At 39.5% G+C, this 14,964-nt stretch overlaps 1 protein-coding gene across 11 annotated transcripts in view; it reads right to left on the minus strand.

The window, feature by feature from the left end:
- Window positions 1-3,729: 3,729 nt before the first annotated feature.
- Window positions 3,730-14,964, minus strand: part of ppfia4 (PTPRF interacting protein alpha 4) — a 774,853-nt gene continuing 763,618 nt past the window's right edge. For 9 of the 11 annotated variants that reach the window (XM_063065583.1, XM_063065586.1, XM_063065580.1 and 6 more), the window contains 2 exons: window positions 13,780-13,874; window positions 3,730-9,736 (listed from right to left, as the gene is read on the minus strand). In XM_063065583.1, the coding sequence (XP_062921653.1) occupies window positions 13,816-13,874 (59 nt within the window). In that variant the 3' untranslated portion in view covers window positions 3,730-9,736; window positions 13,780-13,815. Of the gene's footprint in view, window positions 9,737-13,775; window positions 13,875-14,964 lie in introns of all 11 variants that reach the window. The other 2 variants (XR_010020122.1, XM_063065578.1) reach the window with 2 other exon arrangements.

The following is a 14,964-nucleotide window of genomic DNA, read 5'->3' on the forward strand; positions in this document are numbered from 1 at the left end:
ACTGTTCTATGTTTTATGAATTCTAATGGTCACATTGAAGTATGATAGATTGAAGACTGAGATATTCTTCAACTTTTAGTAACAGCTGTTATTAGCAAAATCCAAGCACTGAGAAAACACCAAAAAGCACCACTAGGTCAGACCTGCTTGTGAATAACCCAAGATTGGTGATTGTGGACACTTCTGCACTGGAGCTCACCCAACTGATACACAAATATGTTTTTAAAATCTTGGAACTATCAATCTAAGACAGATTCAAGATGAGATCCCTGAAGTCAGTTTTTTTTTTCATAGAGCCTTCTAGTCTAATAAAAATAACAAAGCAATGCAGTTAAATTGGCTACTGCTGTGAACACACCAGCACAGGACAGCAGACCAAAACATCCGCTATGATACCATTCTATGGAGTTTAATTTTCATTTTCAATATGGATGTCCAATCCTTATACACCTCCATTCCCCATCAAGAAGGCCTCAAAGCCCTCCGCTACTTTCTGGACAATAGACTTCACCAGTTCCCCACCACCACTACCCTCCTCTGGTTGGCGGAACTGGTTCTCACGCTCAATAACTTCTCTTTTGGCTCTTCCCACTTTCTTCAGACCAAGGGTGTAGCTATGGGCACTCATATGGGCCCCAGCTATGCCTGCCTCTTCATTGGTTATGTGGAACAGTCAGTGCTCCAAACCTATTCTGGTACTGCTCCCCAACTTTTCCTTCGCTATATTGACGACTACATTGGTGCTGCTTCCTGCACCCATGCTGAGCTCATCAATTTCATCGACTTTACTTCAAACTTCAACCCAGCCCTCAAATTCACTTGGTCTATCTCAGACAATTCTCTCCCCTTTCTCGATCTCTTGGTCTCCATCTCTGGAGACAGACTGTCCACTGACATCTTCTACAAGCCCACTGACTCTCTTAACTACATCAAGTATTCCTCTTCCTACCCCGCCACATGCAAAAATGCCATTCCCTATTCCCAGTTCCTCTGTCTCCGCCGCATCTGCTCCAAGGATGAGGTTTTCCTTTCCAGGACATCTCAAATGTCCTCTTTCTTTAAGGATCGTGGTTTCCCTTCTGCCGTCATCATTGATGCCCTCACCCGCATCTCCTCTATTTCCCACACTTCGGCTCTCACCCCATCCTCCTGCCACCACAACAGGGACAGAGTTCCCCTTGTCCTCACCTACCACCCCACCAGCCTCTGGATCCAACACATTATCCTCCGCAACTTCTGCCACCTTCAACAGGACCCCACCACTAAGCACATCTTTCCCTCTCCACGCCTCGCAGAGGGATCGGTCCCTCTGCGACTCCCTGGTCCACATATCCCTCCCCGCGGATCTCCCACCTGGCACTTATCCCTGTAAGCGCAAGTGCTACACCTGTCCCTACACCTCCTCTCTTGCCACCATTCAGGGCCCCAAACAGTCCTTCCAGGTGAGGCAACACTTCACTTGTGTGTCTGTTGGAGTCATCTATTGCACCTGGTGCGGCCTCCTCTACATCAGTGAAACCCGACGCAGATTGGGGAACCGCGTCATCGAGCACCTCCGCTCCATCCACCAAAACAGGCAGGACCTCCCGGTAGCTACCCACTTCAACTCTGTTTCCCACTCCCATTCAGATATGTCCATACATGGCCTCTTCTACTGCCATGATGATGGTAAACTCAGGTTGGAGGAGCAACACCTCATATAACGTTTAGGTAGTCTCCAGCCCCTTGGTATGAACATAGAATTCTCCAACTTCCGGTAATTCCCTCCCCCTCCCTTCCCCTATCCCTATTTCACTCTGCCCCCTCCCCCAGCTGCCTATCACCTCCCTCATGGTTCTGCCTCCTTCTACTACCCATTGTGTTTTCCCCTATTCTTTCTTCACCTTTCCTGCCTATCACCTCCCAGCTTCCACTCCCCCACCCCTTTATCTTTCCCCTTACTGGTTTTTCACCTGGAACCTACCAGCCTTCTCCTACCCACCCTCCCCCCACCTTCTTTATAGGGCCTCTGCCCCTTCCCTCTACAGTCTTGACGAAGGGTTTCGGCCCGAAACCTCGACCGATCTTTTCCACGGATGCTGCCCGACCTGCTGAGTTCCTCCAGCGTGTTGTGAGTGTTTCTTTGACCCCAGCATCTGCAGATTATTTTGTGTTTTGGAGTTTAATATTATGGGCTTCAACACAGGATGAACCCTTCAAATATTCCTTTATTTCTGGCAAAAAGTCATCTTCCGTGTGCTCTTTAAAGAAGGTGGGGCTTTCTTGAAATAGAAAATGTAACATAAACTTGTGAATGATCTTTCTTAATTCAACACACATTTCAATGAAACTCTAATCAACAGATGCAGCTGTACAAGGCAGGAGGAGCAGAGGACATAATCTCCAAGTATTTGACCACTGTTTTGGTTGGAGTCCAGAACCCACTAAAGGGGTAGTGAGGGTAGAGGCTCTCACAATACCTTCAGATGAGCATATGCATTGCTAAGGTATAGTAGGTTATGGAGCAAAACGCTTAAACTGGATTAGTTTAGAAGGGTGCTTAATGGTTGGCATAGGCAAGAAGGGCTGAAGGGCCTGTACCTGCACTAAACAAATCAATGACTCAGTTAACAATTACTAGTTCTTGCTAGAGCCCATCTGTCGACTAATGGTGAGACGTCTACTCATTTACTTACCTGAACCACATCTTTCAGCTAGACACTTGTTTCAGCATTTCAACTCCACTGCCATTTTGAGAACATGAACTGCACCGTGTACCGTGCAGACTTCTGCAACGTTCAAGTTGATTTCCCATTGCTTTTTCACTCATCCTAAGTTTGTTTCAAGCATAATATCAGATGTAGTTACTAAAACAATGAAAATTACAAATAGAAGAAAAATAGCTAGCGGGTAGGCCAGGCAGCATCTCTAGGAAGAGGTACAGTCGACGTTTCAGGCCGAGACCCTTCGTCAGGACTAACTGAAGGAAGAGATAGTAAGAGATTTGGAAGTGGGAGGGGGAGGGGGAGATACAAAATGATAGGAGAAGACAGGAGGGGGAGGGATGGAGCCAAGAGCTGGACAGGTGATTGGCAAAGGGGATATGAGAGGATCATGGGACAGGAGGTCCAGGGAGAAAGACGGGGGGGGGGGGTTGGAGCCAGAGGGTGGGCAAGGGGTATAGTCAGAGGGACAGAGGGAGAAAAAGGAGAGAGAGAGAGAGAGAGAGAGAGAGAGAAAGACTGTGTGTATAAAAATAAATAACGGATGGGGTACGAGAGGGAGGTGGGGCATTAGCGGAAGTTAGAGAAGTCAATGTTCATGCCATCAGGTTGCAGGCTACCCAGACGGAATATAAGGTCACGCCTATGTTAGATTGATAAAGTTTGCCTTCGTGCCAATATTCACATTGCTTCAGCATTTTTGCCCAAGTTGACTATTTGAGATCCCACTTGAAGAATCGCAGTCTTAACTGCAGTATCAGAGGACTGAATTGTCCATATAATTAAATCCAAGGAAAAAATCAACACTTTAAGAAAAGAAGAAATGTACCACGTTCCATTACAATAAGCTGGTTGCATCAGAAATTCTACTGATTCAAGATATTTTAAAAAAGCCAAGGAGGAAAATGAACAAAAGGAAACAGGTCTTCTGGTTGCAGTTTCAAGGTTTGAGAAATTCAGGATTCTACACAAAAATACAAAGGATGACACAGGACGAAGATCATTTTTATTATTTTTTTATTGGCAGTGGAAAATAATTATTTCAATTCTAATGTCAACTGAAAGCAGGCAACAAATAATACTGTGACAAAAAAGGTCTGAAGATACTGTACAAAACAAGAGCATTTTAAGTGCAAAGACCACAAGGTTATGTCCTTGGTTGGTTACTGAAACCAGCAAACAATTACACTTAATTATAAGCAACAGAAAGGAAGACTGCTGTCAGGCACAGATGAACATGTCATTCCAAGTGTGCAACATTCCAGATCTAATCATCTAGTCCATCACTGAAAATCTTTCAACATGTCCAAAATTAGTTCGGTATTTCATCCCCTAAATTCCAAAAAGAAAAACATTTTGACTTTATAAAATGATGCAGGAACCGTTTGTGACACATAGCCCAAAGTTTATAGAGCTATGTGCCATCAAAACATTAACTACTTCCCATTAAATGTGGACCACAAAATAAAGCCTTATAACAGTAGATGTTTTGTCTTAAATATATGGATTGCAATAAGTTATGTAGTGATGCAAAACTGTCAAATTATTGCATGAAATAAAATCGATGGCATTTTGCTTCTGGAAACAAAATTTTTAAGACTGTACATTAAGTTCAGGATTTTACATATTCCAAAACAAACAGCACTGTACTGCAGATTATATAATATTTGCAATTATCAGCAATATTACTTTAAAATACTAATTAATGTCATCAGTTCCACATTTCTTTTGGACTGCATTACTAGCCTACCACCATTTCTTGGAGGTCATCAACATCACATACCACCCGCCTTAAGGACGGCTTCTACCCTGCTGTTATAAGATTATTAAATGGTTCCCTACTATGATAAAATGGTTCCCTCATAATTTTCTTCATTACGATCTTTCACCTTATTGCTTACCTGCACTGCACTTCTTTCGTAGCTTGAACAGTTTGTTCTGCATCGTTTTTTTAAACTTTGTTCTACTTCAATGTACTATGTAATCTGTAGGAACAGTACGCAAGACAAGCTCTTCACTCTGTCTTGGTGCATGTGACAGGTATTATCCAATTCCAATTCCAATTCATAAAATTGTAGGATTGTGTTTTTAATTTATCAGTGAATACTTTGTCTGCAACTCAAACAATATGCATAATAATGAATTCTCAGGGTTACTCTGTCCTGCAACAATACTCTCTACAAATAATTGTTGTTTACTGCATGCATACATTCTTAAGGTTAAATCAACACCAAGCCCAGCTCATCACCCTCTTTGGATCTGAATGCAACCCAACTGTTAAGCCTTCCTTCTAAGAGCATAATGTTAGTTTGTGTGAATTGACTCTTCATGGCTATCAGCATTAGACAGCTCAGAGATCACAGCTGCACACTGAGACAAGTTGGTTATTGCATTTTAATTGGTCACATATAGACGATAATGGTATTTGTATTTGGAATGGGAACTGTCTACTGATGACTGAATAACCGTTCGCTAGATATGGAAATGAATAGTTTGCAAGGACCATAATTTAGTTTACTTCACCATGAGGAGATAAACCATGAGTTGAATTTACAAATGCTTATCTAAGAACTCATTACACCTGTTAATGATGTGTTTAAATATTAATCAAACCAACATCTTCTCTAGCTTCATTTCCCCAACATAATGTTTGTGGCTATACGTGTAAACAAAGGCAAAGCTGTTTTTTTTAATGGAGTGTTTAGATCAACACATTCCTGTTTCTGTAAAACCTAACATAGCACACATTGTTCCTTCCACTGAGGTAAAGGTTTAAACAATATTGATAAGCATCAATTTTATTGTTTTGCCTATTGCTATACATGCTGCAAAAACTAAAAATTACTTATCTGCATGTGTTAAATAAGTTGTTACTTAATCTAACTTGCAAGGTATATCCCTTCCTTTATCCACTTTAAACAGGTGAGAAACACAGACAAAGAAATGATGCATGGCCGCGAAGGGCTGAAAATATATCATCAAGGTAAGTGACTACGGAATCATGCACCCACAAAACACTTAAAACATTGGGTATAAAAACGAAGGAAAAAAATAATGCTTGTTTTTTTGGCCAACCCAGTGACAATATGTGTCCTTATAGGGGTGGAATTCCCCCAACAGTCAATTTTAAGTTTTGGCTGATAAAATCAGTTAATTGAAGATAATGAGTCCTGAGCTACATCATACTGAGTAGCATAGAATAGCATGCAACTCAGATATTAATACACCTTGAGTAAAATGTGGGCACTTGTGATAAATAGCTTTAACATAATTTATTTAGTCTCCTCAGAAGTAGCTTATCTATTACAGTATGACATTGTGAACCATCCATGTGTGATGAACACCATCATTTTATGAACAGTGCAAAGCAAATCTCCAAGTATTCTTGGTAATTCTCCAAGTTTAATCCAAAAATCACCTTAACATGCTAAACAATATTTTAAAGTGTATTGGTATTTGAAGCTCACAACCCAGCCTTTTTAAAGGCCTATGTATTTGATGAATATTTTTGTGACTGAGAAAAAAGGGAAACTACTTAACAAGCACCCAGATTTGCACAATTGGTTTATGTCAACCAGTGGAAATGCTTCTTTTCAGGAAGTTTCTTTGTTGACGTTAATAGAAAGCAAATAATCTCAAAACAGACCCTCTTAATTTATATTGAGCTCATCTTACTATTTCACAGTTTAATGAAGTAGATGGTGTACATGCATTCAATAATGAATCTCATAGATACAGAAGTTTAAAACTTACAATTTAAATACACATGCACCTGATTCAAAGTAAATGACCACATTTTCCTTCTAGAGTTCAAATTCCATGTTCAACCGTTTATAGTGTATTTATTTTTAAGTACTCCTTCACATCTCTCCTCATCCCAACCTGACCAATGTTCATGTTCAATTTTAAAAAAGAGCATGTAGATATGTATCCGCTAAGATCTGTCACCACAGCACACTCAGAAGATATGTTCATTGTCAAAATAACAGGCATTAAGTAACAGACTTCTGTACAGGCAGATGATAATAGCATTTACTTATCAATTCATGTGCAGGAATTTCTTTATCTTTGAATTAGTACATTTGGTAAAAGAGACAATTACCATATGACAAGGCAAATTTGGCATAAATAAAGTGTAAAACCAAAGGCTGGTCAGCAGAAGGAAAAGGAGCAGGGATGATCTGGGAAGACTGATGAAGGAAAGAGAAATAGAAAGCTCATAAACATTGGATAGAACGGAGGTTCTATTACACACGAGAGAGAGGCGCTTCAGTTTTTCATATTTACTTGATTAAAAATGGTCATGATTTATGGACAGGGTTATGGAGCAAGTTCACATTAACCAATGCATTGTGTTATCAATGAGATTTTAAACTGTAATTATGTATATGTGTGTGAGTAGGTGAGGTTGTAAACAATGTTTTCAAATGAAACAAAATTGGACTTTGGTGAGACACAATAGATCGATTCCAGTTTTTCTGGATAATTACTTTGAAAACTTTGATCAACATGCTTCCTGAGCTGTTTATTCATAATCCACCTACCTGAAAAGATTATATTTGAACAAAAATGCTGCAATGTTATACTTCAAACAAAAACAGCCCAGTGAATTTCCACAAGAATATCTCTTACAATTAGCGTGCCCGTTAGTAAAGCAAGTGTTATGTAAACTCAGTGCACTATGTTGAAAATAAATTTCATTAACTTTAGCACAGATACTTCTTAAAGATTGCCAATATATTCAGAGAGAAAATGTTTAAAAAAACAAACACCATGTTCAATTAAAATAAAATAACATGATATCCAACCATTTTAACAAAAACATTCAAATCTAGCTATTACATTATTTTGAGTACAAAGTATGGAGGGAAAAAGATATTTAATGCCTTTCCATAATCAGAATAAGTTTATTTTTAAGCATTTTATTTATTATGGTTTCCCCACGAACTGAGAATGGACCTGGAGACCATTTTCAAATTTACTACAGGCAAGAGTTAGATTTAGAAGATTCTTATGACATTGTTCAAAATTCATTAGATAAACTCAATAAATCCTTGGGTTACAATATCACAGCTGTTACTAAGATAACTATTTATGACTTCCTATTCTTTTTTTTATTTCAATATGTAATGTTGACCCTCACACGCAGAAAACTATAACCAGAGCTTAGTGTTAGTTCGTTCTGTAATCTACACATCCCCTGAATGTCACCTAATGCAGAACTCATTACAATAGGAAGAAGTCGTTACTTTATTTTCACGGCACTTGGGAATTAGAAGCTTAAAGTGAGTGCATTTAGTTATTTGACTTGTAAAACACTTATGTCTGAGAAAAATTTTTGACTGCTTTCACAAAGTGTTGAATTAAAAAGATGCAGACTTCAACAGCTTTGAAGGACCATGTATAATATATATATATATATTTATCAATTTATTAAAATGAATTTTATAAAATAGGATTAACATTTTGTTGATCTTCATAAAAGTTTTTAATGGTCAACAATTCAAGGGATACTCACAAACACTCGTGGAACAGAAAGTGCCAGTGCTTTGCCACTATAAAGGAGCATGCTTAAATTCCTCCTGAATGGTAAGGTAAAATGTTACTTTCTTTTCCTACTTTGGGAAATAACTTCCCTGTGTCCCAGGTAGTCTGGGTGTAATCAGTTTAACAGCACTCATCTGTCACATTTTGTCAATTATTAGATCATGTACAATATCTAGCTAAAATAGGGAAAAAAGACAAAAACGTTTTGAGTCTGATTTTAGAAGTACATATTAAAAGTGGGAATCACAACAAGAAATACTTAGTTTAGACAATACAGGGCATCTTTTGATAAAATGCGAATAATTTTCTTGTGATTCTAAACTTTCTCGATATTTGGAGGCTTTGGAGTAGAAACCACCAATTTCAAAATATTGTGGATTGTTGAATTAAGATCAGAGCCTATTATTGTTTCTGAAATCAGAATGATCAGCACTGGAGGTGTTCGAATGCTGTGCTGCTTTGCTGCCTCACGAGTGACACTTTCAAAAGGATCCTTTGCAACCACTTCTGTACATTCAATAGTGAATGAGGGGAAATAAGGAAAAAAGAAAACTATTCAGATCTGCAGTTTAAGGAAGTAAACTGAAATACATATAGCAACTGAAGTGAAAGACTCAGGAGTCCAAAAAACAAAAAAAAAAACAGACCTTGTATAGCTGCCTACAAGGCTATTTTTAAAAAAATGAGTCAAAAATATTTTTTTAAACTTTCAATGGAACAAGAGACTTTGGCGGCCTTAAATTGCCGCCAATTAGAAAATCAGAACTTGAGCACTCAATTTAACAGTTGCCATTTCCACAATAAATGAGAAATAAGGAAGAAAACTATCCAGTCATCATTGCATGTGCTAAAATTGGCATGGTAGACATATATTTGCACACATGATTTGCTGAAAATGAACAAATGGAACAAGATTTCGTTGATATATATAGGCAAGATAAAAACGGCAGCAACATCATTAATTAAGACAGCATTTAGGTTGAATCTGTACTCTCCAAATTCCATTAAATTATCTAAAAAGTGCTGTTACAGTCAGCCATAATTATATACATTTACATAAAAAACTTGCATTACTTCATGGCCATACGTTTACATACAGCAGATATGATACACTTGGAAAAAAAATTACTACAACCAATGAAACTACAACTGTACTTGAGGTTTAAAGTTGACCGAATTTACTACATACTGTACTTAGAATATAATATTACAGTGAAACACCTCCAAAATGAAAATCTAAAATTCTCTACCAGCATTGTAAAAGATAATCTAAAGAAAGTCATTACCAGATAAATAAAATCATAGTGTAAGCATTTTTTGAATGTAAGTAAACTATTGCCCATTTATATTCAACATACATTCAAACCATCTATGCCTTTCTAAGTTTTGTGCAACAGCATTTGACCTCCATTGTTGATCTCACAGAGATGTAGTGGATTATTCCCGAAAGGCAGCAAGCATGTGTCCATACAAGTAGTGGGAATGCACTGGAGGAAACAAACGATCAATTATTAATTATATTCTTTCACAGCGGACTTTCTTCATTCCCCACCTGAATTAGGAGATGCTTTATCACATCCTCAGATTACCATGCTATTTTGACATGTAAACTTCTGAGTTTATTCAGTAGTTGCAGGCTTGCTCTGTTCTACTCTCACCTGACATCAATCCACTTACATTTTGCAGAGGGAGAAACATTGGATAATATAAGAACATTGGATACCAGCAAGTTCTTTCCACAGTCCCACCTCTGATGAAGCAACTCACCAAAGGTGAAAATGCCATAAACAATACAGACAACGGAGTATATTAATGCTCTTTTTTAAGGGCAAGAGAGTAGGATGGACCTGGTTAAAAAAGATGTATACTTTAAACTGAGTTTTATTTAAAGTCAGTGTAGAAATATAAAACTCATTGGGGGTCTACTTCGTGCTTACTGGAGGAGTGAAGACCTGTAAATTAGTGATGCTTTTTAATTAGTCACAGCAAAAGAAGTTCAGCTCTTTAAACTTGTCCAAATGATAAATTTGGAACTGTGCAATAGATCAGTATACACGATATTATCCCAGCAAATTCAGACACTGTGCCTTCACTGTGGGTCAGGATGGTGGACTGGCGGGAAAGAGGAGGAAAGGATCTGTAATGCTAATGGTAGAAGAGAGACAGATTTACAGCGTGTGTTATTCATTGGTTACTTATTCAGTTCAGTCTATAACCCAGTGCGATTCTGGATTTATCCTCAAGTGAGAGCTCTTACGCTCCATCATACTAAACAGCCCAATGCTACTTATATTGCAAACCTAATCTTCCAATTTCATATGGAAATGTTGAGAACATTTTTTAAAAAAATCATATTTAGAGGTGAAACGAGGCAGCTCTGTAACAGACCTTAAAATGTCATTCCTGTACTTTCAATTTAGACAATAGACGATAGACAATAGGTGCAGGAGTAGGCCATTTGGCCCTTCGAGCCAGCACCACCATTCACTGTGATCATGGCTGATCATCCACAATCAGTACCCTTTTCCTGCCTTCTCCCCATATCCCTTCACTCCACTACCTTTAAGAGCTCTATCTAACTCTTTTTTGAAAGAATCCAGAGAATTGGCCTCCACTGCCTTCTGAGGCAGAGCATTCCACAGAACCACAGCACTCTGTGTGAAAAAGTTTTTCCTGAACTCCGTTCTAAATTGTCTACCCCTTATTCTTAAACGACTCCCCCAACATCGGGAACATGTTTCCTGCCTCTAGCGTGTCAAATCCGTTAATAATCTCATACGTTTCAATCAGATCCCCTCTCATCCTTCTAAATTCCAGTGTATACAACCCCAGTCGCTCCAATCTTTCAACATATGACAGTCCTACCATCCCGGGAACTAACCTCGTGAACCTACGCTGCACTCCCTCAATAACTAGAATGTCCTTCCTCAAATTTGGAGACCAAAACTGTACACAATATTCCAGGTGTGGTCTCACCAGGGCCCTGTACAGAAGGACCTCTTTGCTCCTGTACTCAATTCCCCTTGTTATGAAGTCCAGCATGCCATTAGCTTTCTTCACTGCCTGCTGTACCTGCATGCTTGCTTTCAGTGACTGATGAACAAGGACACCTAGATCTCGTTGTACTTCCCCTTTTCCTAACTTGACACCATTCAGATAGCAATCTGCCTTCCTGTTCTTGCCACCAAAGTGGATAACTTCACATTTATCCACATTAAACTGCATCTGCCCACTCACCCAACCTATCCAAGTCACCCTGCATTCTCATAACATCCTCCTCACATTTCACACTGCCACTCAGCTTTGTGTCATCTGCAAATTTGCTAATGTTACTTTTAATCCCTTCATCTAAATAATTAATATATATGGTAAATAGCTGCGGTCCCAGCACCGAGCCTTGCAGTACCCCACTAGTCACTGCCTGCCATTCTGAAAAGGACCCATTAATCCCTACTCTTTGTTTCCTGTCTGCCAACGGATTTTCTATCCATGTCAGTACCCTATTTCCAATACCATTTGCTCTAATTTTGCACACTAACCTCTTATGTGGGACCTTATCGAAGACTTTCTGGAAGTCCAGGTACACTACATCCGCTGGCTTTCCCATGTCCATTTTCATAGTCACTTTCTCAAAAAATTCCAGAAGATTGGTCAAGCATGATCTCCCCTTCATAAATCCATACTGACTCTGACCTATCCTGCCACTGCTATCCAAATATGCTGCTATTACATCTTTTATAATTGATTCCAGCATCTTTCCCACCACTGATGGCAGACTAACTGGTCTATAATTGCCTGTTTTCTCTCTCCCTCCTTTCTTAAAAAGTGGGATAACATTAGCTACCCTCCAATCCGCAGGAACTGATCCTGAATCTATAGCAGTGGTCTCCAACCACCGGGCCGCAGAGCATTTGCTACCGTGCCGCGAGGAAACGATATGATTTAGCAATATGAGTCAGCTGCACCATTCCTCATTCCCTGTCACCCCCACTGTTGAGCTTGAATGCACGCGAGGTCATTAACAGCACGTCATCCATGTCAGCGCGGGAAGAAGATCAACTCCTCGAGCTTGCAAATGATGGCGGGCTGAAAAGTATGTTTGACATAACATCTCGGCCAGCATTCTGGATCAAAGTCAAGGCTAAATATCCTGAGATAGCCATGAAAGCACTGAAAACGTTGCTTCCATTTCCAACATATCTCTGCAATGAATGTAACGAAAACTAAATTGCAGAATAGACTGGACATAAGGAACCCCCTTCGAGTATCGCTGTCTCCCATCACCCCTCGATGGCACCGCCTTGTTGCAGGAAAACAAGCCCAGGGCGCCCACTGATTCAGCGATACTGGTGTTGCAATGATTTTATATGTTCATACGGGGAAAATATGTGCCGTGTGTTTAATATCCAAACATTACTTAAAATGTTATGATGCTATTGACTGATACGCGACTTATATAACCATATAACAATTACAGCACAGAAATAGGCGATCTGGGCCCTCCTAGTCCGTGCCGAAAGCTACTCTCACCTAGTCCCACCGACCTGCACTCAGCCCATACACCTCCATTCCTTTCCTGTCCATATACCTATCCAATTTTTCTTTAAATAATATCGAAACTGCCTCTACCACTTCTACTGGAAGTTCTTTCAACACTTACTTCAAGTTCCCCGTCCTTCCCTGATGATTGACTTATCACTATATTCATGCGAGGAAAATACGCGCTGTGTGTTTAATATTAAATTCGTTAGATACACCCTTTTAGAAATGAAATTGAGTGTATTAGCCCCTTATTACCAATATTCCGGTCGTGATTAACACACCCCACAGCCCCCCACCGAACAGAATCGCCAAAACGATTTGCAGAGAATAATATCGGCAGGTACACGCATGCGCACTGGTGCCCACGCAAGGCTTCATGGTCATTGTAGTCTTTCTCGGGGAAAACACAACGTATTTTTTGACTGCTACTCTTGTCCATTGGCAACCTTATCGCCCCCCCCCACCCCCGGGTCGGCCGGTCCGCAAGAATATTGTCAATATTAAACCGGTCTGCAGCGCAAAAAAGGTTGGGGACCCCTGATCTATAGAACATTGGAAAATGATTACCACGATTTCTAGAGCCACCTCCTGAAGTACCCTGGGATGCAGACCATCAGGCCCTGGGGATTTATCAACCTTCAACCCATCAGTTAACCCAACACCATTTTGTGCCTGATGCAAATTTCCTTCATTTCCTCTGTTACCCTAGGTACTCTGGCCATCTGGGAGATTGTTTGTGTTTTCCCCAGTGACGATAGATCCAAACTACCTGTTCAGCTCGTCTGCCATTTCCTTGTTCCCCATAATAATTTCACCATAATAATTTGAAGATAAAGATTATTGTTTTGGGACAAAAATTCTCGCAACAAATGCATATAATTTTCTGTGTAACTTTCCTTGCACTGTATCAAAGTTCCAATGGTTTTGTAGAACTTCAGTGCTCCATCCAATAGCCATGAAAAACAGAAGGTGGAAGTTACTTACTCACCGGTAATCACCGCTGGCTTGCTGACTGATCTAGATGTCAGCAGGAGTATGTGCGTACTGTTGATGTGTCTAACCTCTGTGTCCCTGATGTACCAACTGTGTTTCCATCAAGGCAACAAAAAAAATCACACAACATGCAGTAAGTACAGCAAGCCACTCCTATACATTAGCATAAACATAAGTAGCCACACTTCAAACAATGGTGTTGGGTCTCTTTGATCTGTATAGTTTAACTCTGTTCTTCATTCTGCTTTCTAGTATCTCTGTCTCATTTCTTTCTCAAGTTTACATGGTACCCAAGCTTTTATATGGGAACTGAAATAATGAACCACTTTGATACTCTACTCATCTACTTACCAGATCCCAGAGTTAAATATTGACTGATGGTTCTTTGAGCACGCCATTTAAATGGAAGGCCCTTAAAAAGCACGTAGGAGGAATTATGGAAATTGTCCTGCACAGTTTCAAAATGATAAAGAAGTATAAAATTTAAAGCTGAGCTAATCTCAATAGCTTGACCAGGAAGGTTGTAGCCAGATAATTTACCTTCTACCTAGTTGGAAATTAGAAATTGAAACAGGAATATATTATTTGGCCATAATGCTAGCTAGGGATGATCATTTAATGCAGTCACAAACAAAAGAAAATCTGCAGATGTTGGAAATCCAAGCAACACACTGGAGAATTCTTTTCCACAGATGCTGCCTGGCCTGCTGAGTTCCTCCAGCACTTTGTCTGTGCTATTTAATGCAGCAACATTTTCCTAACTATAGCCTCATTTCAATAGGTTTCCTTAACATTGAAAAATCTGTCACCCTCTAAACTGGATGCTATTGCAGCTGTTGGCTCCAGCATTGTTTTGAATAACCACCTCACAGCAAATCATTAAGTCTCCAGACCCAGCTTGGGTGGGGAAATCCAAAAATTCATTAGCATAGTGTGAAGAAACTTCACATCCTGAATAACTAATTCTATACTTTTACACTGTGGCCCCTGGTTCTGGACATCTTGTACTCTACAATAACTGTCTCAAGTCCTGTAATGATATTGTGGGGAATTAGTCAAAGCAGATACCAAGGGCATGAAAGTATACCTTATAGGGCAATATTGTCATGTCTTATACAGTGGAGTTTTTTCTGCATCAATGAAGTCAAATGTCATTTTTATATAAATTATTCAAAAGCAA

This window comes from Mobula hypostoma, chromosome 13 (assembly GCF_963921235.1).
Source record: "Mobula hypostoma chromosome 13, sMobHyp1.1, whole genome shotgun sequence".
NCBI classification, from domain to species: domain Eukaryota; kingdom Metazoa; phylum Chordata; class Chondrichthyes; order Myliobatiformes; family Myliobatidae; genus Mobula; species Mobula hypostoma.